Source organism: Trichophyton rubrum, assembly GCF_000151425.1.
Source record: "Trichophyton rubrum CBS 118892 genomic scaffold supercont2.7, whole genome shotgun sequence".
NCBI lineage: Eukaryota > Fungi > Ascomycota > Eurotiomycetes > Onygenales > Arthrodermataceae > Trichophyton > Trichophyton rubrum.
In genome coordinates, this window is record NW_003456422.1 from 1,276,280 (window position 1) to 1,299,888 (window position 23,609).

The 23,609-nt window shown below is 48.2% G+C and overlaps 10 protein-coding genes across 21 annotated transcripts; 6 read left to right on the plus strand and 4 right to left on the minus strand.

Moving 5' to 3' along the window:
• Positions 1-640: 640 nt before the first annotated feature.
• On the minus strand, positions 641-1,194 carry TERG_06457 (uncharacterized protein; the record flags this gene model as incomplete). Its single annotated transcript, XM_003233420.1, has 4 exons — positions 641-740; positions 794-841; positions 905-1,026; positions 1,087-1,194. 4 exons carry the CDS (start codon positions 1,192-1,194, stop codon positions 641-643), a joined length of 378 nt encoding a protein of 125 aa, XP_003233468.1.
• Positions 1,195-1,764: 570 nt separating this feature from the next.
• Positions 1,765-3,069, plus strand: TERG_12410 (uncharacterized protein). The gene has a single exon (XM_047751369.1). The coding sequence runs from the start codon at positions 1,866-1,868 to the stop codon at positions 2,256-2,258; it is 393 nt and encodes a 130-aa protein (XP_047606917.1). The 5' UTR covers positions 1,765-1,865; the 3' UTR covers positions 2,259-3,069.
• A 551-nt stretch (positions 3,070-3,620) lies between these two features.
• TERG_06459 (uncharacterized protein) lies at positions 3,621-7,896 on the plus strand. The gene has a single exon (XM_047748621.1). The coding sequence runs from the start codon at positions 5,025-5,027 to the stop codon at positions 6,201-6,203; it is 1,179 nt and encodes a 392-aa protein (XP_047604607.1). The 5' UTR covers positions 3,621-5,024; the 3' UTR covers positions 6,204-7,896.
• A 177-nt stretch (positions 7,897-8,073) lies between these two features.
• TERG_06460 (uncharacterized protein) lies at positions 8,074-9,623 on the plus strand (the record flags this gene model as incomplete). 6 transcript variants are annotated; one of them, XM_003233423.1, is made up of 6 exons in its annotated part: positions 8,074-8,167; positions 8,273-8,309; positions 8,398-8,494; positions 8,559-9,315; positions 9,382-9,545; positions 9,612-9,623. In XM_003233423.1, the coding sequence occupies 6 exons, from the start codon at positions 8,074-8,076 to the stop codon at positions 9,621-9,623; spliced, it is 1,161 nt and encodes a 386-aa protein (XP_003233471.1). The 6 variants fall into 6 exon arrangements, with proteins under 6 accessions (XP_003233471.1, XP_047606918.1, XP_047606919.1 ...); XM_047750194.1 differs by lacking the exon at positions 9,612-9,623 and having other exon boundaries at positions 9,382-9,554; XM_047750195.1 differs by lacking the exons at positions 9,382-9,545; positions 9,612-9,623 and having other exon boundaries at positions 8,559-9,335.
• Positions 9,624-10,568: 945 nt separating this feature from the next.
• Positions 10,569-13,212, minus strand: TERG_06461 (FACT complex subunit spt16; the record flags this gene model as incomplete). 2 transcript variants are annotated; one of them, XM_003233424.2, is made up of 3 exons in its annotated part: positions 10,569-11,066; positions 11,120-11,724; positions 11,784-13,212. In XM_003233424.2, the coding sequence occupies 3 exons, from the start codon at positions 13,210-13,212 to the stop codon at positions 10,569-10,571; spliced, it is 2,532 nt and encodes an 843-aa protein (XP_003233472.2). The 2 variants fall into 2 exon arrangements, with proteins under 2 accessions (XP_003233472.2, XP_047606923.1); XM_047750199.1 differs by lacking the exon at positions 10,569-11,066 and having other exon boundaries at positions 11,093-11,724.
• Positions 13,213-14,641: 1,429 nt separating this feature from the next.
• On the plus strand, positions 14,642-16,034 carry TERG_06462 (uncharacterized protein; the record flags this gene model as incomplete). The annotated part of the gene is made up of 4 exons (XM_003233425.1): positions 14,642-14,853; positions 14,915-14,921; positions 14,980-15,128; positions 15,179-16,034. The coding sequence occupies 4 exons, from the start codon at positions 14,642-14,644 to the stop codon at positions 16,032-16,034; spliced, it is 1,224 nt and encodes a 407-aa protein (XP_003233473.1).
• A 478-nt stretch (positions 16,035-16,512) lies between these two features.
• TERG_08908 (uncharacterized protein) lies at positions 16,513-16,908 on the minus strand (the record flags this gene model as incomplete). Its single annotated transcript, XM_003233426.1, has 1 exon — positions 16,513-16,908. The coding sequence occupies one exon, from the start codon at positions 16,906-16,908 to the stop codon at positions 16,513-16,515; it is 396 nt and encodes a 131-aa protein (XP_003233474.1).
• A 274-nt stretch (positions 16,909-17,182) lies between these two features.
• On the minus strand, positions 17,183-18,013 carry TERG_08909 (uncharacterized protein; the record flags this gene model as incomplete). The annotated part of the gene is made up of 1 exon (XM_003233427.1): positions 17,183-18,013. The coding sequence occupies one exon, from the start codon at positions 18,011-18,013 to the stop codon at positions 17,183-17,185; it is 831 nt and encodes a 276-aa protein (XP_003233475.1).
• A 341-nt stretch (positions 18,014-18,354) lies between these two features.
• Positions 18,355-20,008, plus strand: TERG_12411 (uncharacterized protein). The gene has a single exon (XM_047751370.1). It carries the CDS (start codon positions 19,170-19,172, stop codon positions 19,737-19,739), a length of 570 nt encoding a protein of 189 aa, XP_047606924.1. The 5' UTR covers positions 18,355-19,169; the 3' UTR covers positions 19,740-20,008.
• Positions 20,009-20,315: 307 nt separating this feature from the next.
• On the plus strand, positions 20,316-23,264 carry TERG_12412 (uncharacterized protein; the record flags this gene model as incomplete). 6 transcript variants are annotated; one of them, XM_003233429.2, is made up of 5 exons in its annotated part: positions 20,316-20,371; positions 20,457-20,534; positions 20,593-21,075; positions 21,142-21,854; positions 21,914-23,264. In XM_003233429.2, 5 exons carry the CDS (start codon positions 20,316-20,318, stop codon positions 22,306-22,308), a joined length of 1,725 nt encoding a protein of 574 aa, XP_003233477.2. In that variant the 3' UTR covers positions 22,309-23,264. The 6 variants fall into 6 exon arrangements, with proteins under 6 accessions (XP_003233477.2, XP_047606927.1, XP_047606926.1 ...); XM_047751373.1 differs by having other exon boundaries at positions 21,142-23,264; XM_047751372.1 differs by lacking the exon at positions 20,316-20,371 and having other exon boundaries at positions 20,430-20,534.
• Between the last annotated feature and the right edge of the window lie 345 nt (positions 23,265-23,609).

Below are 23,609 nucleotides of genomic sequence, written 5' to 3' on the forward strand. Positions count from 1 at the left end.
GGGGGGGGGGGGGGGGGGGGATAGGGGTAAGTCAAGGGGATGTGTTATTTGCTTTTTACGAGTTGCATTGCTGTGAGACGTGATGAGGACTGGAATCTGGAATCTTGGATCAGGAACAAGGTGTGCATGTATGTTGTCCGGGTTCATGTGATTAGTCAATGGTCGCTACCAGGAGAATGCCAGGGCATGTGAAGTGGCCTGTTAGTTCACCAGCTAGGCAGATAGATTTACCTGATTGAGGCCAGAGTAGGCGGAGAGACGAAGACTCGCAAGGCTATGTCGGTTAGCGAGCGGAGTAGGCATAGCAATAAGAATTGAGTGAGTGAGAAACAGTCTTAGTACAGCCCCCCTCCCTCCCCGGCCTGGCCTGCGCTGCGGTTCGTAGATCATGGTCTAGTCAGAGGGATCCTTGCACTGCAGCTTAGCGCCGGTACAGAGTACAAGCTCGCCTTGTGCCCGGTTCAAGAACGGAGAGAAACAAACGTGGAATAGGGTGTTACAGCCGTCCTCTATTTTTATCACGGGGGTGCAAAATCTTGATTGATAGCATTGACAAATAGATAAACTTGTCTCCAAAGAGGAGTAATGTGATGTAGATACAGCTAGCAAGGAACCATGTGGTGGCTAGGTATAGCCGTACTTAGAGGAAGCACTTGAACGACTTGACGGAGTTTGAGAAGTTCCAGCAGGACGAAGGTTTCATGGTGAGCGTGTCCATTTTTTCTTTGCAATTCTCGTCGCTGTTGACAAGTCAGTCGAATGCAGAATGTGGAGGTACAAGGAGGTGGTATACTTATAGGTTATGCAGGCCATGTCAATACTGGTGGAGAGGGAATTGGCACTGTTAATTTTTGTTAGTATAAGTGTATACAACAGCTGATTCTATATACACGCCTGTACTCACTTGTTACCAGGTTTGGCACTAAGACCAGTACACTCCGAGTCACTTTCGCCGAAGGGTATCAGGCTGAGGTCACCTCCATCAGCACAGTTGATGTGACCTGCGTGCAATATAGCGAATGGGGTCTATCCATAGAATGTTAGATCCTTTCAGACTATGACTTGTCAACCAGGCGAGCATCATACCGGTCCTCTATAATCTACAGCCTCTCCCGTACCCTCTGGATCACCCGGCCTAGGTCTTGCAAGTCCCACAGCTGCAATAGACAGCAGTAGAAGACAGAGGAGATGCATCTTCTGACTTGATCTTCGTCGTTCTTATGGCTTCCAACTGCCTGTTAACTAAGGCGAGTTGATCAGAAAGATGGAATTGTCGCAACGAAGAAGTGACATACTTTATAGCTTGCTGATAGAAGCTATGTGATGTCGTTATTCATCATGAGCCCTCCCTTATGCTGGTCTTCTCAGCTTGATTAGAAGCCAGAAGTGTCGGAGACGGCTTATGTAGAGTGATTATTCAGGTATCTAGTCATCATCTCCATTGCTGTCATTTAACCCCGTGTGTTTCAGCTTCTGCACTCCTCAGCTGTGTAAAGGCCGACGTCGTGAAGCCGACGATGGAGAAGTTTGAAGTCACTGGCGGTGTTATCGATAAGCAGCTTGCTTATCTGTTATCGATAACCCAAAACGAAATAAGGTGGCCGCTTCCAGGGGGGCGAGCAGGATGGGCGAAAGCGCACTAGGGATGGTCCGCTCCTTTTTTGCTATCATTCCTTTTTTTTTTGGAACCTTTCCTTTTTGTTTCCTGATGCACCCCGCAAAACTCAACCTGTAACTCGGGCCATGCCAGATAAGTCCATGAGCGAAAGAAAGGAGCCAGCGATGGGAGAGCCGGACGCCGCTTGCGTCCTCCGCTGTGACGTCGCCCGTCTTTGCTTTACGGCTGCTGTTATTGTTGACTTGCGATGAATTTTACAGGTTTTTCCAGCCACAAGTCAATGACGTTGTTTTTTTTTTCTTTTGGGTTTACGTTCTCTGTGGATGAGTCACGTGGAGCTGTATTAGACGATACGGTAAAATACAAACGCGTTTCCACGGTTCCAGTTGCAAAAGGACCTCCTGCAGAGAGGAATGGACAGAGTGAGAGAAAAGAGAGAGAGAAGAACGACGACGAAAAAGAAACGAGCCAGCGGGAAAAAAAGCAAAGAAGAGATGATTTGAGAGTGTTGACGAGACAAGAGAGGAGAGAGAGCGAGACCCTGTGTATGTATACATGTTCGCTGCGGGGCGGGCGCATGCATGCATGGAAACTCTGGCCTCTCTCTTCTGTGCGCCCCCCAAGGCAGCCTGGCCAATAATGGCAGCGAGATGACGATTCCGAAGGGCGGTCGAGACGAGAAAAAGGCGACGAGCACATCACACGGTCGGGTCAGCCATGATAGCGAGAGAGCAGAACCGTTGGACGGCAGTCGAGCGAGGAGATACTTGTAGCCTGACGATCGATGGATGACGAGATGACAATTATTATCAGAGTCAATTGACAGGCAAGGGCGAACAAGAGATGGGAGATGAAGTCCCTCTGCTCCTCTTTTTTTTTCCCCGTTGGGCAGCAGTTAGGTCTCGATGGATTCTCTCTATCCGCGACATCCCTTCCATCTTTCCTTACCCACACAGCAGCCAGGGAGAAAGGATGAGGGCCAGCGAAAAAGAGGAGAAAAAGGGGGCCAAGCAGGGAGAGAAACCGACTAACTCACTAAACTGCCGATGGGTTGAGATGTATCCCCCATCATATCTGACTCTAACTCCATAGAGTTATATTTACTCCTAGTGACGAAGGTCTGACCGATAAGGGCAAAAGTTAATTCGCTTATCAAGTCATTCTCCACTGGCTTGTGACTGACATGGGGTCGGAAGGATGGGGGAGAGGAGAGGGAGAAGAGAAGGAAGATGGCCGATCCCCATTCATACAGTGCTTGATTCCTGTTGGGTTGATCTCCCTCAAGTCCAATTGACCTTCTACGGGTACATTGGCCAGATATGGCTGCCTGAAATCGATTGCGACGAAACAAACGAAGAAGAGGCGAATGGCCTGTGATCGATGATAAGCCCACGGCCAGGCTGCTGGATAACCACAACAACAACAACAACCCCCGTCAGCCGCATTCCCAGGCTAGGCTCCCCTCCCAGCTGAAGCAAAAAATAAAAGAAAACAGGTGGGTGTGGGTCGACCAACGGGACAATAAGACATTTGACAGGGGGCGCCCTTTTTATTCCTTTTTTGGAGGTGTTTATATGAGTCTCAGGGGGGGCCAGCGTGTTACTGTTACTCTGCTTCGCTTCACACTATTATCCCTTTTTATTTTGCTGAAAATAAAATAAGGGAGTTTCATTAGTTGCGCATTGAAGCCCAGCACAAAGGGAGGGAGAATAAGGCAGTCAATGGGCAATCAGGGAGGAGTCAAGTTATTGACGTCAATGGGCAGAGTCAATGGCTGGCTGGCTTGGTTCAATTGATCAATCAGGCCACAACAACACATTCCCCCCAAGACAGGTTACAAGAGTGCAACAGAGGGGAAGTGCAAACACTAGCGAAATTGACGGTAGCCTAGCTCTGCTGATTCCTCCTCCTCCTCCTCCTCCTCCTCCTCCCTTTCGCTCTGCCTTGTATGTTAGTCTATCTGTTAATGGTACGGCCGGCCGGAGTATGGCGTTCCGTCTGGGGGATTGCTCCTCTCTTTTCTTTTTCCTGCCTGTTTTTAGGCAGTGTTAGCATGCAGACGGGCCAGTGAGAGGTTGGTGATGAGGGCGATTTAGCCGCCTGGGGACCGTCGTAGTGGTAGCTCGTTCGAACTAGTTATGCTCTGCCATCCAGATTATTACGGATAAGCAAGAGTGCCGATAATAATACTCTGGATCAATACGCAGGACGGAGGCAGGTCAATGGTGTCATTTATGGCTAGGATAGAACCAGTCAATGAGAGAGTATCAGGAAATCCATGGTTTGCCTCAATGGGAGAACCAGACCTCTCAACAATAATAAAGGAAGGACTCTACCGGCTATTTAAACCAGCCACTTTCCGCCCTCCTAAGCCTCTTCTTCCTCCCTTCTCCTTCTCCTCTTTCTCACCTTCTCGCTCACCGTCTTCTGCTGCCTTCAATTCCCTCGGCCAGGCAACAGGCAAGAAAACAGCCTTTCTCCGCCGTATCGATAACGACTTACCGCGCGACCGTCTGATCAAACCCGCAAACTCCAACCAATTCACCCGCTGCTCTCCCGCTAGCAAACACGAACCCATCTCCCACGGCCGGCGAACGACAAAAGAAGCAACTTTCCCGCCTCAGCGAAGAGAAAAGAAACAAGGAGAAGAAGCAAGACTGTCTCTCTCCCTCTCTGTCTCTGTCGCTGCGCTGCTCTGCTCTGCTCTGCTTTTCTGTTATTTTATCTGTGTTCGTCACAGAAAAAGCAAAGAAAGGAGGCTAAGCCTCTGTATTGCAAATACGGCGCCCTTGTAATTTTGCAATACGGCGGCCTTCGCCTGCGCTGCGCTGCGCTCCCCACCCAGTCATCAGTCATCTTCATCAAAGGTCACCAGTCACTGGTCACTCGCTGGGTCGACAAAAGTCCCAGCTTATAAAGTCTCCGTTCTCCGTCTCCCTCGCACCGTCTGCCGCTTAGCCTCCTCTTATTCTCCTCAGTCTTTCTGTCCCTTCGAAGAGCGAGTGCGCAGGCCCGGACTTTACAGCCAGCTTATCCCCGTAACGCCCTCGCCACGACCACACGAGACCCGTCCGAAAGGGGACTAGCGCCATCTGACAAATCCTCGCCTTCCGTCACTGCCAAGCAAACCTTTTCCATTGACTTCCACCTGCCCTGGGTCGGGCTGCCGTCCATCTGACCGTTGGGGGAGGAGAACATATAATATAATCTACATCTCTCTCCATCACTCGCGCATCTCTCCTTCGCTCCTCCATCCACCGTCCTTCATCCATCGTCGTCCGCATCCCATCAGCTGACATACCATCGAATTTAAACGAGTCGATTCGTCGTCCATTCGAACTAGGCAGCATCACCGTTCAATCAAAAAACCATAGTCGAGTACCGCAGGCAGCAACCAAATCGACGCATGCAGAACAAGGGCATGCACAACATGAATCGCTTACCCTCTGTCGCCAGCCTGATGTCTCCTCCAGAGGCAAAGCCCCACGACTCCTTCAGCCGAACCCTCTCTCCCTCCGTCCCACAGCAATCCTCCTTCGACAGAGATAACAAACTACCTCCAATCTCAGACGATCGCAAAAGAAAGCAGTCCGAGATGATGGATCTGCCATCGCCACCCGTCACACCTTATGTCGAGAGCAAGAAGCAGCGAACAAACGATGATGAGCCGGTTGATAGACAGGGTGGCACGGTCGGCAGCAGCATCAATAACCGGGATCCTGTCCTCTTCCCTCGCTCAGACGAGAGTTCTACCGCCATACCCAATGATGAGCCACTCTTCGCTTCAGACGAGGCCACAGTTGCAGATATCGACCAGCACATCGCCGCCAGCTCATACAAACTCAAGGTCTCCAAGGAAAACCTGCCCAGCCGTCGAGAGTATCTCTACTTCTGGTCCTGGGTCACCACCCAGTACAATTCAAACCCAGCAGCATATGCCAGGGACGAGCGTGCCCGTTTAGATCGCCAGATGTCCGAGATGAAACAGTATCGACCCATTGCACGGCCATCAACGCAAACGAAACTCAAGACCTTGGCACCTGCTCCTGCAACGAGACGTAGGCCTAGCAGCAGCTCCTCTCCCTCTTCCAACGAGGTATCCAGGCCTGTTCGTCCACCACGGGCTAGACGCAGCCCCAAGTCGACTCCCAAGACCAAAGCCCGGGACTCATTCGATCCTCTGCCCAAGCCAACCCGTGTAATCGGCGCCAACCGTGATGAGACAGACTACCGCATGCTGCCCAACTTCTGTCCACCCATTGAGACTCTCCGCGGTAACACCAAGGGTCTCAAGGCCGACTGGAAGGGTCAATTGCTCGATCTCTCGGCAGACCCAGACCGCGACGCTCTTGATCCCGCTGAGATCAGTCTTGCTTCTACTCTACGTCTCTCCTGCGCTAGCTACCTCGCTAGTAAGCGTCGCATCTTTGAGGCAAGAGTCAACGCTTTGAGAGCCGGCAAAGAGTTCCGCAAAACCGACGCTCAGCAGGCCTGTAAGATTGACGTTAACAAGGCCAGCAAGCTCTGGACCGCATACGAGAGAGTTGGGTGGTTGGCCGAAGAGCATTTCCGCCAGTACGTCTAAGGCGCGCAATAGCAATAGCAACAGCAATGACATCACGAACTTGGACTTGACTTGCTTGCTACTTTCTTCAGATTGACCTCTGACTGATTCGGCCTGTTTATTTTGCTTCCTATTCAGCATTTTGATCGGTTTTGAGACACGAAATTGAACACCTCCAATACCCCCATTCATTCATCGCGCGTTTTTGCTACTTACTATTTCACGACCCGGCGACGCGCCTTTTATTGCCCGTTCTTCTCTTCATCCTGCACTTATTCACCTTTTAATACCAGAATGACTTCCAATCATGACCCAACGGCGTTTGGCTTGCTTGTGTTCTCCTTGCTTTTTATTCGCGGTTGCGCAGGTCGAAGATGAAGATGAGATGTTGCGTTAAAGTTTTTCTCTTTTCTTCTTGACCCGGTGTGCGGCTCTGGGGGGATGGCCTTAGCTGGACTAACGTTTCCCCGACCCACCTTGCTCCGATGACCTTAACGGACTGGAACCTTACATCGACGACGACGACAACTGCCTGCCACTCTTAGTGCGCTCGAGGTTACGCACAACAGCCTCCAATGTCGAGATATCAACGTCGATGAAACTAGCCACCACACCGGATCATTGCTTGTCTCATCTTCTTCTCATGACCTCCCTGCTTTTCTTATCTCCTTGACTGTGATCCTCATGTCTGGCCATTTCATGGCAGAGCTTTTTCTTTCAACATCATGTAGCCATCTTTCTTTTTGCTTCAGCCGTCGCCTCTACTTCTTTCCAGCACAGCACTTACAGCACAGAATACCACGTTGCTCCTTGTTTATATTTTTCGCGCTTCTTTTAACACACGCATTGCAATGGCAAACGGGGAACTAGCATCATATCATTCTCATTGGGAGGAAGATAACGGGAATCGGATCGGTGGTCTGGTATTGGGTGGTTGCTATCTGTTTTTCTTGCCTTTTCTTTCCCCCTTTGTTTGTCTCTCCCCCTTTTTTGCGTTTTGTTTTATCAATTATCCATCGAATTATCATCACATAGCAGGCAAGCAAGACAAGACAAGAATTACTATTTCCTTTTCATTTGACATAACTTTTCATATTTCCTTCTCCTTCCTCTTCAGGTCATTATCTAGGGCATTGCATTTGTTAACCTGTTTGCTCCATATAATAATACAATTCTCCATACAATACACACAATCAATAAACACAAGCGGCGCATTCTAGATTCAAGTAATCTATTCACCCTTCTCAACAATAACAACAATGGCTAATCACCGAAGATTCACCCCATTTCATCCCATTGACAGCCGGGCATTTTTGGATAGCCTGTCTTCCTGTTTAGAGTACATGCGGAGATACACTTATTGATCTGCAATGCAGAAAAAATACCACTTGAAAACGGCGACTAAACGGCGCAGCATATACCCATAAACCTACACAGCCTAATAAGCCACTGACTTTTCCCATCCTTCCACAGACTCAATTCTAGCCTCGTCGAATCGCCTCGTTCTGTCTCGCCTTCAACTTCGCCCTGGAGCAAACCTATTAATAGATATAACCTCGGGTTTATATAAGCAACTCACACACGTAATCCAAGGCTTAGCAGTGACTGGGCATCAGGATGCAAACAGTGCAAACATGACCGGGTTTGTTCGTCCTTCCCTTTAGTGCGGCCCCTTTGGGAACAAATCTTTGGAGCGACTGCAAGACGGACGGTTCAACAAAAGCCAGGGACGACGACCATCAAAAAGAAGACGGGACAGGGGTTCAAAAGACGTCTTGACAACTACGGTTAAACTGCTTGCCAGCCCGGCTTTTGACGAAAGAACGATATCTCGACTCCTCGACCGGGCCTACAAATTTCTCGACGTGGCGTATAGTCCAAAGCGGCCGTGATGGCGCCGACTCTAACGCATACGGACTCGCTCGAGGCGCAGGATCCAAATATTCATAAGAATGAGAAGAAACAGAAGAGCAGAAGGCCCGCAAGTGTGTTATAACCATAGTAACATTTCTTTGCTGTTTTATCTTTGTGAAATGGGGAGTAGTATGGGCTGACCGGATGCGCGCGGCCACGGCCTTGTTGCTTTACAGATACGGCTTTTCGTCAACAGCGATTGAAAGCATGGCAGTAAGCGGTTTCTCTGATCGCAAGGAACAAACAACGGGAGAGGAGCGGTATTCTAAAGCAGTGGAGCTTACGCATGCCGTGTCTATAGGCCGATTTTAACCCCCAAAACTGTCCTGCCGCTCTTCTTCATTATGGGCATCATATTCGCGCCGATAGGAGGATTGTTGATATATGCTAGTTCGCAGGTATGTTTTGCCATTTGCGACCGTATATCTGTAAAGAGGGATCACGATATTGACACAAGCCCAGGTCGAAGAGTTAATATTCGATTACTCCAATTGCAAGGACGCACCTGTTGGCAAGGATAATGCCAAAGATGCCAGAGCCAACGTTCGAGCCTCGTTTAAAACACAGTCGAAGGGTGACACCCCTTATCAGTGGTATAAGAATGACGATGTCGACGTCACACTTGACAATGGCGTACACATCAATACAACCGTCTGCTCTCTCATTTTCGACATACCGAATGACATCGGTGCGCCAGTATACCTCTATTATCGCCTTACCAACTTCTACCAAAATCACCGCCGATACGTCAAATCTCTTGATCTGGACCAGTTGAAAGGTGTTGCAGTACCGAATGCCACGATTGGAACCAGCACTTGTGACCCTCTAAGGCTTGACCCCAAGGGCAAGGCATATTATCCATGCGGCCTGATTGCGAACTCCGTGTTTAATGATACGATATTGGAACCCAGACGTATTGGTGGCGGTAACGACGGAAACCAGACCTACCCAATGACTAACAAGGGCATCTCCTGGTCATCCGATAAGGACCTTTACAAACCCACGAAGTATTCCTACGACCAAGTCTCGCCGCCCCCGAACTGGATAAAGAGATACCCAGACGGATACACGGAGAAGAACCCGCCACCAAATGTCCAGGAGTGGGAAGAGTTGCAGGTTTGGATGCGTACCGCCGGTCTGCCAACTTTTAGCAAATTAGCCAGACGCAATGATGGTGACCGAATGCTTGCTGGATCCTATCAGATTGATATCCAGGACAGTATGTTTAATCTTTTTTGAGATACGTTTCATTTGCCGCCCCATCCTGTTACTAACAAACAAGCAGACTTTAAAGTCGATATTTTTGGTGGCACCAAATCTATCGTCCTCACTACACGAAGCGTGATGGGTGGAATCCACCACATGCCTAGGAATTGCATACGTCGTCGTTGGTGGAATCTGCATTGTTCTCGGTACCATCTTCACCTTTGTCCATTTGATAAAACCAAGGTATGTTAACACTACCTCATTCGAAATCCCTATTTATCCCAGTCCGAGGCTAACGAGCGTTTAAAGAAAACTCGGTGATCATCGCTACCTTACTTGGAACAGCGAACATGACGGTACAGGCGTAGCAACGGGGGCATCAACAACACCAAAATCGTTCTTCAATTTCCGCAGACGAGGTTAAGTTGATATTCCCGTTACTTGCCCTCTCCGCGGCCCTACCTATATTATAAGCTGTTATGTATTTATGTAAACTCATCGGCGTCTCAGTTATGTCTCTTACCTTTGTTTTTGTTATTTTTTTGTTTTTTCAGCCTGCCATCTTAGAAGCAGCAACCATGCTACCGTTTTATCACTACTCTGATACCTCAAGCTTAAAGAAAAACTGCCTTGGATTCATTTCACTTTATACCACTTCTTCTTTTTGCCCCCCCTTTTCCGTGTCAATTGTTTTCTTTCCTTTGCTTTTTGTTCAACAGGGTGTATATGATAGGGAATGAACTTAGCTGGGCTGTTGTGTCGCCCTTATGTGTGAGATTATTTTAGCCCTTTTTACTACTTCAATCAACTATAGGCTTTTCTATCTACTCGATCGATCCACGTTTGAAGAAAGCAAGTACAAGGTAGCCTCGTAAACTTCACGGTAATACAATGGTCTTGTCCTTTTAGGTACCTAGATTCATAATACCTGTAAAGCGTTCGAAATTGTCCATTCATGTATGATTAAGATGGGTCTTTATTTGCCATCTATCGCTACGGTTCTCGATATCTTTTCCCACGAAAGCGTCGGGATAGCAGTTTGCTATAGGTATAGCCTAAAGTCGGTATTGAAGTATCGATGGCCTATAATGAATAAAGCTCTTTTTGCCCTTTCCCGTCCCTATGCTTTTACAGCGTTCAAGTAGAATATTAAAGAACAAAAATACATATTGCAAAGGGAAAAAAACAAATCATAGATAGAATTTGGGGGCATAAACATGACCGGACACCATTGGTAGGGCAAGTTGTGGTGGAACTTAAAAGCTTTTAACGCTTTCTCTTCCTTGGCTTGTCCCCATCATCATGCCCTCCTCTAGCAGCCTCCTTGTCTTTCCTAATAGCCTCCTTTTCCAATTCATCCCAGTCAGCACCTTCATCACTCTCGTCCTCACTGGCAGCTTCGCTCTCATCACTAGCGTCGTCATCATCATAGCCACTCTCCTCCTCCGAGCTTTCATCTGCTGCAATTTCAGAGTCAGATACCTCGAATGCAGACTCCTCTTCTTCATCCTCTCCTTCGGAGTCAGAGTCACCGCCCAGGAACGACCAGCCGCCATCCTGGAAGAAGCCATATGGATCGCTGGTAACAGTCTTCATGATGGCACCCCAGCTGAGGTTGAGAGGACCTTCGCTGAAAGGAATATCAACAGAGTCGAGCCAATCCTTGACTCCTTCAAGATTCTCCATTGGAATGGTGTTGATGTGCATTGGTGGACGATGGAAGTCTTTGAAGACAAAGACGAGATCAAAGTTTTTAAGGCCGAACTATGCACACGTTAGCGTCTAAATTTTCAACTTTCGTTTAGGGATATTTTTACCTGTACCCTCTCCAAGTGCGCAACTTCAATTTCGCTCAATGTCAGGGCAAGGAAAGGAGGCTCAGTTAGCTGAGCAATTGCGTCAGTAGTTGGTTGGATCAAAACATTGGAACGGTAAGTGTGAGGAACACCGGTGAAACCGATTTCTCTGAATGGGATATCAACATCAACGCCTTCGTCCTTTCCGGCGTCAGAGATCTTCTCTGCAAAGGCCTTGAACTCTTTATCCAAAGCAGCTCTGCGCCTTCTCTCCTCTTGTTCAGCCTCAAATTCTTCTTCATCTCCATATCGGTGTTTTCGTCGTCTGTTGCCAGTTTCGTCGAATTGCATGTCTGTAGCCTCACGGTAGAATTGAACATCCCTGGTAGTGCGCTTTCCAATCATAATTGGTGTCTTGAGATGAACATGAATAATAACAGTCAATTCGTGTTGGCACGGTTGGAAAAACAAATGTTTGACGTTGTTGAACAGAACGTCAACATTGTCGCTTCTAAGAGGGGACAGGTAACGTAGGCCGTTTTGATGAATTTCAACTTCTCCAGGCACACGCTTACCATCTAATTGTGGACGGAGGTAGACGTCTGGTAGCTTAATAGGTCGGCGATCTAATAAAACTGTCAGTATACCAGCTATCAAACGATAGAAAGGAGATGAGCGGACATACTTCTTATTTCAATGAGCTTGTCCTGCTCCACAACATCCTCCATCTGTTTCTTCACCTGCTCTCGTCTCAGAGCATTTTTCCTAAGCTCAGTTATATCCTTTGCAATCTGAGCAAAACGATCATGGTCTTTGGACCTAAGGGTAAGATTTCGCACGAAATGTGCAGATGCATCCTCGAATGGCTGATCATCTTTCCTTCCAACACCCTGACCAGGGGACAAGAAGTTGATACGGAGATAGGCATATTCTCCTTCGTCACTCTTGCTTGCGTTCTTGATAGTGTTAATATGGAATGGAACTGGGCGTCCCAGGATAGGAACAATAACTGATGCAGCTTTATGGTCAACATAAATGATCAAGTCCTTGACGCGAGAAGGTAGTTGACTATCTCGTTTATACGATTCGAAGCGTTGGAAGGTCTTCTGTGCAACGCCGTTTTGGTTTCCTTTGGTACCGGCGAAGCGCTCCAGACCTTCCTTATTCTTCTTTGCATGTAGCTCCTTTTGGTGCTCACGTCGACGTACATCAGCGCCATCACTGACCTGTGTTGGGCGTTCAGCTCGAAGTTTCGTCTGAATAATGTTCTTGCTGACAATAGTGCTGTTTCTGTTGCTCTCGCCCTGGCTCTTTTTTGGCTTTTGAGTTTCCTCCTCATCACCAAAGTAGAATGAGACGGAGTCCATGTCGATTCCTGCATCCTTGGTAAAAACGAGTGGCCCACTCTCACCGACGCGAATTGTATCAGTGACCACCATCGAATATATTGCATTTTTCTTGTCTTGGGGGTCTGGGTCGGTGACATCAGTGAATCCAATGGACACACAAAGCGTCATGCCACTTCTGAGAGTCTTGGTATTCTTTCCATTAAGGAGCATGTTGGCATCACGGAGCTCAATGCCAATTCCAGCACCAATGTTGCGCACAAAGTGCTTCTCCAGCTCTGGTTTCTTTGCTTTGATCATCCCTAAGGCTTTGTTGTACAAATCTTTAACAACGGTTCCATCCCGAATATCTTTCACAACTGCATCATAGATAGCAAGAAGGAAGCCATAGTTAGCCTCTTGCGACTTGCTAGGATCCACCAAAAATGTTCGTGCAATAGCTGCAGCGTATGTTTTGTAACGAATCCCAAATCCTGCAATGATGATACCAGGAGAGAGATTTTTATCATCGGGAGTTGCGGAAAATCTGAGATCGTAGTTTCCACCACTCTGAACAACGGGTCCATAAGCCCAATCGATTTGCTGAGCATCGAAACCGGTTGGCAATTTCGCCAACTTATTAAAAAACTTAGCATCATCGATTTTAGCCTCGATTTTGCCGGAAAGAGATTTATGGCTCATTTTCTTTTCTTCATCAAGGAGTTCTGACATCTCATCCACGAAATATTCAGACATGAGACCAGAACAAGCCCTGGCAGCATTTCGCATCGATGTCTATTAGATGCATTAGTCATTTGTATAACATCCTAAAAAGGGCACTTTTTACTGACCAATTCCTCTGGGCCCTTTACGGAGAAAGCGTGAGCTGATAAGGCGGGGCTGATGTCCACTTCCTCAACATCCTTAGAAATATCTCCAAAAATCCGCTTCCATTCTTCAGCAAATGGACCAGACGAAGCATCTTTCGGCAGAGTTCCAACTTTTTTCTATATTCGCAAGTTAGACTTGAAGGACAAGCTAATGTTCGTATGAATAGGAGGAGCATACCCCAGCATTTTTGATTATATCCAGACACTTTTCAAATATCTTTGTCTTTTGTTCGGCATCGCGGGAGGTTATCAAAAGTTCGACTGGAATTTTGCCGCCTTGAAGTGGTTCGAGGTGTTTGGCTGTTGGGAGTAGAATCAACGGATTAGCATACCCCCACTTAACGAAGGAGAAAATCAAGTGTTTGCATACCCTTCTTTGCTGTAGTCACCACATACATTGCTTCCATGGTGAACAGGAAAAGCGTAGCCGGAAACTCATAGCCGAGGAGCCAGAACTATAGATAAGCCCATTAGTATAATTCTAATATTGTAACAGAGCCTTCTTCTAGACTCCCGAAGCCGTCATGGACACGCACATGCATCGCATTGTTCTTCTGGAATGAGTTGGAGTCTTCGGTCTTGCCCATGAGGATAACTATCGATGAGGCGCCGCCAAAGACCTGGTTTGCCGACCTCTTATCTGCCTTCCATGCCGAATAGAAGCTTGAAAGACGGGTTGAGAAGGTCGTAGCATCGATTTTGATAGTGTCGCCCATGGTTAATCGCAGTGCCTCTGAGGAGGACTGGTGATGTGAGGAAGGGCTGAGCTTTCAGAAGCTTGCTTTAGAGCTTGGGAGCCAAAGTAGCCGCGAAACGATGTATCAAAAAGAAGCGAAACGGTTCCTTTTTCTTATCCCTCTCCAAGCAAAAGAGAGTCACTAGCTCATCCGTGGGCCTGTAGGAGATGTCGAAGAGCTGCGTGAGCAAGCTGCGCGGTGTATGCTCAATATTCTTGCCTCTCTGTCTGTCTTCGACCTTTTCAACTTTCTTTTCGCTCTTTTCACTTTAGAGAAAGCGACGTGAGGCGCGTCTGCAATCTAACCGCTTTTGGTTAGCAGGGAAGTGAGTCTGTTTGCACTGTTTGCAAATGAAGGTCATCCATCAAAAAAAAAAAAAAAAAAAAAAAAAAAAACGGCCAAAGGAAGATACGAAGCTGCTGCTGCTGCAGAGGCAGATGACGATGGTGAGAGGGCCGATTTTATTCATTTGACCGGTATATTTTAGCGTATTCTTTTTGGATACACCCTCATGCTTTTCGTCTCAAGACTGTTCTCTCTTTGAGTCGCCCTCCCTGCTGATGGATATCCTCTGCCTTCTACACCACGACCATGTCCGTACCCATCGATAGCCCGGCACAACTGAAAACAAGCCATTCCAAAGTAGGGAACGATGATGCTGATGGTGACGGTACGGGACGCCGGAAGCCCCGAACAAATGCGGCTACCGGTGCTTCGGCCGCTGGAATGCGCGCCATAAGTGCTCAAGCTGTAGCTTTTTACTTTAGAACTCCGGTGAAGGCATTCTTTCGCACCAGAGTTGAGTAGGTAGTCCCCAGTATGTACATATGTCCAGGCTAATACTAATAATATATTTATGTATAGCTATATGGTATGACTTTAACTTTTCAGATCACGCATGTCTACCGCTAAAGAAGTGTCGCGAATAGGCTCTAGCCAAAGCAATCGGACCACAAACTACAACAGGAGGGTGGTCATGGAAGACAACTACCCCTGGACTTCTTGCAAATGCTGTCCAGTCGCATGGTTGGGTCTTTATACCGTACCAGGTCCTTCCACCGCTGATAGCGAATGTTGGGTTAGTTAACCACCCGATGCAATGAAGTAATGTTCTAATGCAAGATACAGGGTCGGGGCCATACTGTATACTTCCTATCTACAGATACTTGGTGCTATGCACGAACCAACACTGATGGGCGGTAAGCGGGTTTATCCACCTCCATCACCCCCCGTCACCTTCTTTGCGGGCTTCGCTGCAGGTGCCATTCAGTCCGTTGTTGCAGCACCCCTGGACGCCATACAAGCCCGGTCAAGGACCAGCGATATGATAAACGGCCGGTCCCGTAGCGCATGGCATTATGGCTGGGACAAACTCAAAACCCTCGGTGCTCGTGGGGTATTCTCTGGCTGGACACTGTCCTTTCTGAAAGACAGCCTTGGATCGGCAGTGTTCTTCAGCTTGTTCGAAACGGTCAAGGCACAGGGATATTACCATTTTATCACTGGGTACTATGGCTCTCTCCAGGCGCCCTCCATCCAAAAACTATCCTCACCTACTCAGCCCGGTGAAATTCCTGTGATCAAGCCACATTATGCTCTGGAGCCCGCATTCCTCATGCTGGCTGGAATCACAGCTACCATCTTCCAACAAGCCGTTCTACATCCGCTAAGCCTAGTACAAAATATCTATTACCGGAATCTAGACCACCTTGATAAACGGGTCCGTCATTCTCGCTCGGGTAGAGAGATGATGGAGCATCGTGCCAACGCATATATAGAGACATTCAAGAAATGTCAACGCCAGGCACGGCGGATAGGTGGTTGGCGAACGTGGCTGTATGGGGGGTTCTTCATGAATACCCTTCGCCAACTCCCAAGCACCAGTGCTGGCCTGATTATCTTCGAACTTGTTAGGCGCAAGTATGGCGTGCCCACTGATGCTGTGCACATCCAGCTTGACGGATACGATATCATCCTTACTTAAATCACGTCACTCTCGTGATAATCTTGGCTTGGGCTGTTTCCTCCTTTTCTATATTTAATTTTTAAGAGCTTTTTTACTATATACCACACTCCATATAGATCTCTTTTTTACTGGGCTTTAGGAACATTTCCTTCTGGGATATGAAGGAACGAGACAGGTTCTAGACATGTTCGGGGTAAGCTCTGGTTGCTTTGGAGTCCTCAATCTGCTTTTTGATGAGATCGAATAGGTGCTCTCACTATGTAAATCTTGCAAATTTCATGGACATAGATCAAGCAAATAGATAGTTAATATAATATACATGAAGAGTCCTTTCTCTTTTACTATAGAGTAGACCATTCCTGTATTAGTAGTTCTCTCCTATTCTAAGACCCTATCGAGATGAGATGTGTTATTTGCCCTATAAACGCCAAGACACGGGCCGTAACTCTAAAAAACCCAGATATTGTACAAATGATATCACCACTTAAAAAAATCCTCATTTGCAGCCTTGTTCGACGTTTTCGTTCTTCTCGCCTCCCTTCCACCAAGTCCAGATAGCCTTGCACCAAAACCACATCTCAATAGTTCCAAGGACAGAGAGTACAACGAGCAAGACGATTTTCATATTCTTCCCAATACCGAGGGATTCCAGGCTCACGGGCGGAGTTCGATACGGATCATTGTTTGGATCGGAGCCGACCCCGGATGAAGATGTATCGTTGGGGGTCTTTGAATTAAACCGTAGTGGATATGTAGAAAATTTTGATGTTGCCGTTGGTCGGCAACTTCGGAGAAGATGTATTCGGAGAAGGGGGGTATGCGGTTGGACCCAACCTCGCGAAAGTAGGATGCCTTTGAATGGCAGGCGAGTGAGCTGTTGCATTGTAGACATTTTTGTTGTTATAAGAACTTTTTTTTTTGGTGCTGGAAGGTAGTATAACTATCTACATGCTTGGTCGTCCGTTTATATAGTTGCTTGATCTCGAGGCTGACTGACTTAGCCCTAGTCTCAATCTGTGCATATCTGCCGCTCGTATTCTTTGTTATAAGTTAGCAAGGTATCCATAGATAGTGCTAATGATCCTTGATAACAGTCAATATTTAACTGTTCATACTCATCATAGGCCAACATTGTCCAAAATGTGAGGAATCTGCTTGCTCCTCACTTATTTGACTTCTGCATATACATCCAAGGCATCATGCAACTTTGCAAATATACCATCATGCCAGCTTCTTAATTCCTCCCATTCACTCGACGGCAAGGTCGCACGCATCATTCGCAACCATGCACCAACAATCAAGTCCGCATAGGTAGCTCTCGTTCCCATTATAAAGGGTCCGCTGTTGTCCCTCAGGAAGAGCTTGGCGAGCTCACCGAGCGTTTTCCGTAACCCCTCTTTTACCTTCTCCCGCGCCTCGCCGACAAGCGCAAAGTCATCCCAGGACGAAACACCTGCACGGCGGACAAACTCAGCTTTACTGATCTCAGCAGTGGCTGGGTCAAATGGGAACTCTTGGGTCGAGAGCTGCACATGTGTGCTGAATGCAGCGTCAACGTTGACGTTGAACTTGGCGTATTCAATGAATCCGCTCTGCGGCACCTCTGAGAGGGGCACTGCAATCTCAGAATCAGGAGTAAAAGTGTAGTCGAGCTTCTGATCCGGGAAGAGATCGCCAGCACCGGAATCTGGGTAGGTTTTCTGCAGGTAGACTGCGATATCGTAGGAGTCGCCGACAGCCGAGTTGGTGGCGGGGTCCTGGATAATGGGCAATGTGTAGAAGTCTGACCCATCAGCAAACTTGCGGACAGCGGGCACTTTGAGCCCACTACGCACTTTGGCTACGTCAGGCAGAGGCACCCATTTGGTCGTGTAAGGGACAGCTTTGAAGTTGAGGGCCAGACGAGCCTTCCATGGGTTTGGAGAGCAGCAGTTCTTCTCGACTGGCGGGCGCATTGCAATGTCATAGAAGACTATGGGCTGTGAATTAGAAGACATGGCGGGTAGTAGGTCAATAGAAGTCTCTCCCTTGCAGGTTGCTTGGTGTAAATGCAACTATAGGACTGTAAATTATGAGAACTGGATGGATGATTAGCTTGGTTGACTTGAATTGAAGATCTCTACGAGTTTATGTAGGTCGCCCAAATAAACTATGGGCGGCAAACCTTGGTGGTCCCATCAGGTTGACTCACTATGACTACTGGTGAGCAATACCGCGGCCCGCCATGCAGCCTCTTTAGGCGGTTGTCTCTTCGCTTTGATGATGCTGTAGAGCTGTAGATGCGACCTCCCTTGGCTGGAGAGTTGGGCAATGTAACGACCAGCCTCTCATCTTCTACCGGCGCGCAGGTGTGAGTGGGATGGACCTCGGCATTGCTCTGGAGACACTGCAAGGCAGGAAACTCCCGCATAATTAATTTGCTACTTAGCTGACGCCGGATCCTTGATTTAATTGTTAATAGTAATAAGCTATCCCGCTAGATCATCGCCATCTGCTCCATCTTCTGTACGTCATGACAAAGCAGGTAAATAGTAGGCAAGAATGCCCCCATTGAGGGGTTTAATAAGAAGAAAATCATTCGAGGACGCCAAAGTCGTACATGTTAGATATAACGTCAGTGTGGGTACATATCTGATCGACTAAACGGTTGGGTTAATCGACGGAGAGGCCGGCACACATGGAGATGTACGTATTTCCTCCAGCAAACATTGCGGAGTTTTTCTGTTTCAAGCCATAGCCTCTTGATGCATTCAAGGGCAGCCCGACAGTGGCAATAGGCTGCTAATCCACCAATTTTAGCCCATGGTCTGTATGCATCAGCGGAGGATGTCTGTCGGATTCTGCCATTTTTTTTTTTTTTTTTTTTTTTTCGTACTCGATTGTGATCAACTACGGGATAAGCCCGATGGTTTGCAGCCACCTGGCGACGGTAACCATAGGCTCGCCAGTTGTGAGCTTTGGCGACTATTTTCATCATGCAGAACGTGAACGCTATTCTGGCGCTCGGTGGTCGACGGCAACGATCTTCAAGCCGCGAGGTCACTGAGCCGTCATTTCGTCTTTTGGGCCCATGGCGTGTAAGGTGACTTCTTACCCGATCGGTCAGGCAGGCAAGGTCTGGTGGTCTAATCCTTCGCCCTCATTCCTTTTCCCATGCTCTTCCTCCCGCCTCTCCCTGTCTTCACATCCTCATTTCGTCTTTTCTCCCACTCTTCTTCTCTCAATGTTGTCCGTGTTGTCCATTTCGTTCTCTGTCGACGCCCAGAGAGGAAATGCAATAATACATCACGTGCCACTCACGGTCCCTTCCCGCCGTGTGGAGTCAGCGGGATGACTAAGCAGCACATGACCTCGTCATCCTCCCATCCCCAGAAGCGGAAAACGAAAGCAAAATCGCAAAAAACGGACGAGACAACCAGCAGACGCAGCGCCAGCATCACCGCAAAAGTCACTCCCAGGGCATCCAAGCGAACCAAGCACTCGAGTCAACCCGCCAGTTGGCCAGCATCCAGCGTGTCCCTTGTAGCCAACCACAGTGTTTCAGCCCCAGCCTGGCAAGCCCAGAGTGGAACACCTGGGCCAAAAGCGATCACGCTCGCCTCGCTCTTCTCTGCTTTCCTTTCAGTCATCGGATGCACCTCCAACCCCCGTTGCCATCAACCACCAACGGGTTCCCATCTCCATGCCCACTCACACATCGAACTGCAGAGCCGCCCCCCCTGACCTGATCTGACCTCCGCTCTGTCGTCTCCGCCGTGTTACATAACGCCCTTTACTCCGTAATTCTGTCTTTTACCTTTTAGCCGGAGTCGTAGGGCTGCCTCGGGCAAGCCCTGGTCTTAAACCGCCACGATTCCTCCATCACTCAAACCCTCGACCTCCTCCGCTTCCATACCTCTGCAGTCGATACAGACATCCCGGCCATCGTCTGAACAGTCCTCATCTCTCTTCGACGCCGATCGTGACAAACCAGGCAGCCGGCGGACCCCGTCTCCCACCCCGTCAGAGTCCAACTTTTCCGTCTGGTCGGATTCCGGTGACATCGCAGACCAGCTTGCCGACGAGGAGGATCCCTTACATCTTCAGCTGCGAGGGTCCCTCGACCTTCAGGTATTTGGGAAGTCAGGCCGACCGGATCCATCATCCGCAGCTCAGCCAAAACGGGTTCGCTACGAGGAAGACGAAGCTGGGGAGGAGCATACCCCGTTCGTCGACAACGGAGACCTAAAGGAGGCCATCCGAATCCCTGAGCCGGGCGCTAGAACCATTTCTAGAGCTGAGAGGCTTCTGGCTTCCATCATGTCGCCCCGGGATGGCAGGGCCAAAACCCACGGCCTCGTTGGGAAGCCGTTATTGTACGTCATTCCTTTTTTTTTTTTTTTTTTTTACTACTTCTGGTTACTATTTCTATGTTGGAAAACATTGCTGACAGGAATGAAGGTATTTTACTAGCATTTTCGTGTCGTTAGGCGTCTTTTTATTTGGATATGATCAAGGCGTTATGTCCGGCATTATTACGTATGTTCATCGTCATGCCCTCTCCCACTCGAAAATCAAAATCGACTGACAAACGTAGGGGTCAATATTTTAAAGACTATTTCAACCAGCCAACTCGTGCAGAGATCGGCACCATGGTAGCCATTCTCGAAGTAGGAGCATTCATATCCTCACTCCTCGTGGGGAAAATCGGTGACATAATCGGTCGTCGACGAACTATTCTCTACGGTTCCATGGTCTTCTTTGTCGGTGGTGCCTTCCAGACATTTGCTACGGGAATTCCTATGATGCTTGTAGGCCGTATCGTAGCTGGTCTAGGTGTTGGTGCCCTCTCCACGATCGTTCCTGTTTATCAATCTGAGATCTCTCCACCTCACAATCGGGGCCAACTCGCGTGTATTGAGTTTACGGGGAATATTTGTGGGTACGCCGCCAGTGTCTGGGTTGACTACTTTTGCAGCTACATCCAGAGCGACTTTTCTTGGCGCCTACCATTATTCCTCCAGTGTGTTATGGGTGCACTCCTCGGGTTTGGAAGCTTGATCATCTGTGAATCTCCTCGGTATGTCTTGATGTCTTTGGTTTTTTTTAGTCGCACAGTCTGTTAGTCTAACTGCTTGTGGAATAGGTGGCTTTTGGACCATGATCATGATGAAGAGGGTATGGTCGTCATTGCCAACCTGTACGGTAAGGGCGACCTTCACAACGACAAAGCTAGACAGGAATACCGTGAGATCAAGACCAATGTTCTCGTCACACGACAGGAAGGCGAGCGGACATACACAGACATGTTCAAGCGTTACTACCGGCGTGTCTTTATTGCGATGTCTGCTCAGGCCTTCGCCCAGCTCAATGGTATCAACGTCATCTCGTACTATGCTCCCCTTGTGTTTGAATCCGCCGGCTGGGTTGGCCGGGACGCCATCTTGATGACCGGAATCAATGGCATTACCTACCTACTCTCCACGATCCCGCCATGGTATCTCGTTGATAGATGGGGTCGCCGGCCAATTCTCTTATCGGGTGCTATATTGATGATCATATCCCTCTCTGCCATGGCCTACTTCATCCATATCAATATATCCTACACTCCGGCCCTGACTGTCATATCTGTCATGATATACAATGCTGCCTTTGGCTTCTCGTGGGGTCCCATCCCATGGCTCTACCCTCCAGAGATCCTTCCGCTCAGCATCCGTGCAAAGGGTGCAAGTTTGAGTACAGCAACGAACTGGGCATTCAACTGGCTTGTCGGAGAGCTCACTCCTGTGCTACAGGAGGCCATACACTGGAGACTCTACCTCATGCATGCCTTTTTCTGTGCCTGCAGTTTTGTTGTCGGTAAGTTATCCTTCTTTACGGGCTGTACGATGGACCGGCTTATAACTAACTCGTCTTAGTATACTTTCTTTACCCTGAAACTAGCGGTGTTCGTCTTGAGGACATGGAACTTATCTTCGACGATGCTCAGTCCGCCGCTCCTACTCCCGCCAGCCAAGCTGAGCGCGGTTCTCTCATGGGAGGCGTTGGATCACCATCATCATTCGACATTCGGCGAGGCAATGAATCTGGTGGACCATCTATTCCTAACTTGCATCTCAACCCACCTACTCCCAGGCCTGGTTCCATGGCTAGTGAGGTCGGTAAAGCTGCTGAGGGTGAACAACAGCTGACCCAGTCGAAGGAAGGCGGTATTGGGACATGGATTTCCAGTCTTATTAACCGCGGTAAAGACAAGAGGAACAGAGGTGATCACAGTCAATATCGTCAGATCGGACAGCATGAAGACGAGTAACTATAAATCTCCTTTCTTTTTCTCTCATCTTTATCTTTTCAGGCGTTTGCATCGAAGCTCAATAGAACGCATACCTCTGGACCAAGTTGCTTTCATTTGTCAAGGCTGAGTTACTCGTCTCCGCCCTTAATTCAACCGTCTTAACCATCAGTTAGATATCTAACCATCCCATCTATCTTTACTCTCCCCTTTATCTCCTTTTCCCCCCCCTTTGCAAACTGTTCTTATACCAGCCTTTCGGCATCCGTCGTGAAACTGGGTTTCATGTGGGATGAGGCCTGCAATGTATGCTACTTTTCCTTTCTTTCTTTTCCTTCTGTGTCCATATCAACCATCATCACCCTTTCTCTTGAATCTCGGAAATGGGGTACACCGTCACTGGCATCGTCTTTCTTCGGTTGATCATGATCTTCATATATACAAGCGCACACGCACAAACACAACACAACCACACATTGTCCTTATGAAGAGCTTATCGGGGTTGGTATAATACGGCAACTCGAATAGACGTGGGCAACTATGAATCACTTTCTACTTTTGCTGCATACCCAGTGTGGATATATTTATATAATATCTTCTACAGCTCTGGAGGCGAAGGGTAAGCTCCCAGCCATGTCGCAGGTTTAGGCTAAGTCAGGGTAGTTTCAAGCTTCAAAGGACAAGCGGAGGTAAGATGTACATCGGTATAGACTGGTAGTTAGCATATGCCTTGTGCTATACTCTGTAATGGAAGATGCCTCGCTCTCATCTCTATCCTCTGGCTATCTAAGTATCCAAGTATCTAAAGAGTAATCTATCCTTTAACTGTCTTATCATCGTCCTCATCCTCATCATCATCCTCATCGTCTTCTACATTGATATCACCTATCACGTGACTCTTCAACTGGCCACCGTCGACTCTTTTGCTTCTTCTTCTTCTTCTCCTGAAGCTTTTGTGGCCTCGCTGCAGCTTTCTGTCCTTCTATCAGCCATCATTTCACTTTTTCGTCCTCTTTTTCTTTTCTTGCCGTCCTTCTTCGCGCGCTTTCGTTTCAGCGACTGCTTTAACGCTGTACGTGGCCTCGTCCAGCCTCCGCCCTTAGAGTTCCGCCGTCAGCCCCTTTTTTCTATTTCTAGCTCTGCCTTAGCCGCAACTCTGTGTCTGGGATCCCAGGCCACTTTTCTTCAGCCATCAACCGGAAACCAGAGACGCCTTTCGCTTCTTCTGCTTCTTCTTCTGCTTCTTCGTTTCTTCTTCACTCCCATTGCAAGCTTGCTGGAAGGGTTTGTTTCCGTTCTTTCGTTAAGAGGGATGTTTTAAT